Consider the following 1,017-nt stretch of genomic DNA (forward strand, 5'->3'; position numbering starts at 1 on the left):
TAGACAGAGAGACCCCCCCCAGCCCCCTGCTCTCACCCCACTCCTCCCCCTGGGCTCCCAGCTCAGAAACCAGGCGTCCAGGTCCGCCCCCCAATCACTCACCTGCCCCACTCATCTCATCCGAGTGGACAGGCCTGCGGGGACAAGGAAGGGCAAGGTCAGGAGGGAGGAACCGAGGAGTCCGGCCCAGCCCCTGCCTCAGGGGGGCACACCCCGCCCCCCGCCAGAGCCCGACTTACGGCGAATAGAGCTGCGCAGGGTCCCCGCCTCCTCGTCAGGCTCCCCCGTCCTGGGGTGTTCAGGGACTCAGTGGGGGCTCCCCTTGGTGCCCCTAACTCCGGACCACAGCCCTCGCCCTTCTTGGTGCCCCCACATCCCAGTGCCCCTCCCTCCCGACCCGCGGCCTCCCGGCCCCCGGCGCCCCCCACTCCCGACCCGCGGCCTCCCGGCCCCCGGCGCCCCCCACTCCCGACCCGCGGCCTCCCGGCCCCCGGCGCCCCCCACTCCCGACCCGCGGCCTCCCGGCCCCCGGCGCCCCCCACTCCCGACCCGCGGCCTCCCGGCCCCCGGCGCCCCCCACTCCCGACCCGCGGCCTCCCGGCCCCCGGCGCCCCCCACTCCCGACCCGCGGCCCCTCCTCACCTCTGTTGTTGGTTAAACTTGCAGCGACAGCGACGACCTGGGAAGGGAGAAGAAACCCTGGAGCTGGGGGGGACGCCTGGGGTCTCGGGCGAGGGAGTGCGGGGTGGTAGCCGCGGGGAGGGGGCTGGGACCCGGCCACCTGGGTTCGCCCCAGCTCTGGCAATGCCAGGTGCCAGGGCGTTGTGGGGAGGGGGAAGAGGGGCGAGTCCCAGACGCCTGAGTCCCAGGGGTGCCCCGTCGGGGTGGTTGGGGGGGCACTCACTGAAGATGATGAGGATGCCCAGCAGGAAGAGGATGACGGCAAAGATGAGGCCCCCAATGCGCAGAGACTGGTAATCTGGGGGAGAGCAGTGAGCAAGGCCCCCCACCCACTAG

General features: G+C 73.0%; 1 protein-coding gene across 1 annotated transcript in view; it reads right to left on the reverse strand.

Moving 5' to 3' along the window:
* Positions 1-57: 57 nt before the first annotated feature.
* The window catches only part of LOC102381264 (phospholemman-like), a 1,811-nt gene continuing 851 nt past the window's right edge, over positions 58-1,017 (reverse strand). The window contains exons 3-6 of the mRNA XM_025192387.1: positions 905-979; positions 643-679; positions 240-289; positions 58-134 (exon numbers count right to left, since the gene is read on the reverse strand). Coding sequence (XP_025048172.1) covers positions 112-134; positions 240-289; positions 643-679; positions 905-979 — 185 coding nt within the window. The 3' untranslated portion in view covers positions 58-111. The remainder of the gene's footprint in view (positions 135-239; positions 290-642; positions 680-904; positions 980-1,017) is intronic.

The sequence above is a fragment of the Alligator sinensis genome, unplaced genomic scaffold, assembly GCF_000455745.1.
Source record: "Alligator sinensis unplaced genomic scaffold, ASM45574v1 scaffold113_1, whole genome shotgun sequence".
NCBI lineage: Eukaryota > Metazoa > Chordata > Crocodylia > Alligatoridae > Alligator > Alligator sinensis.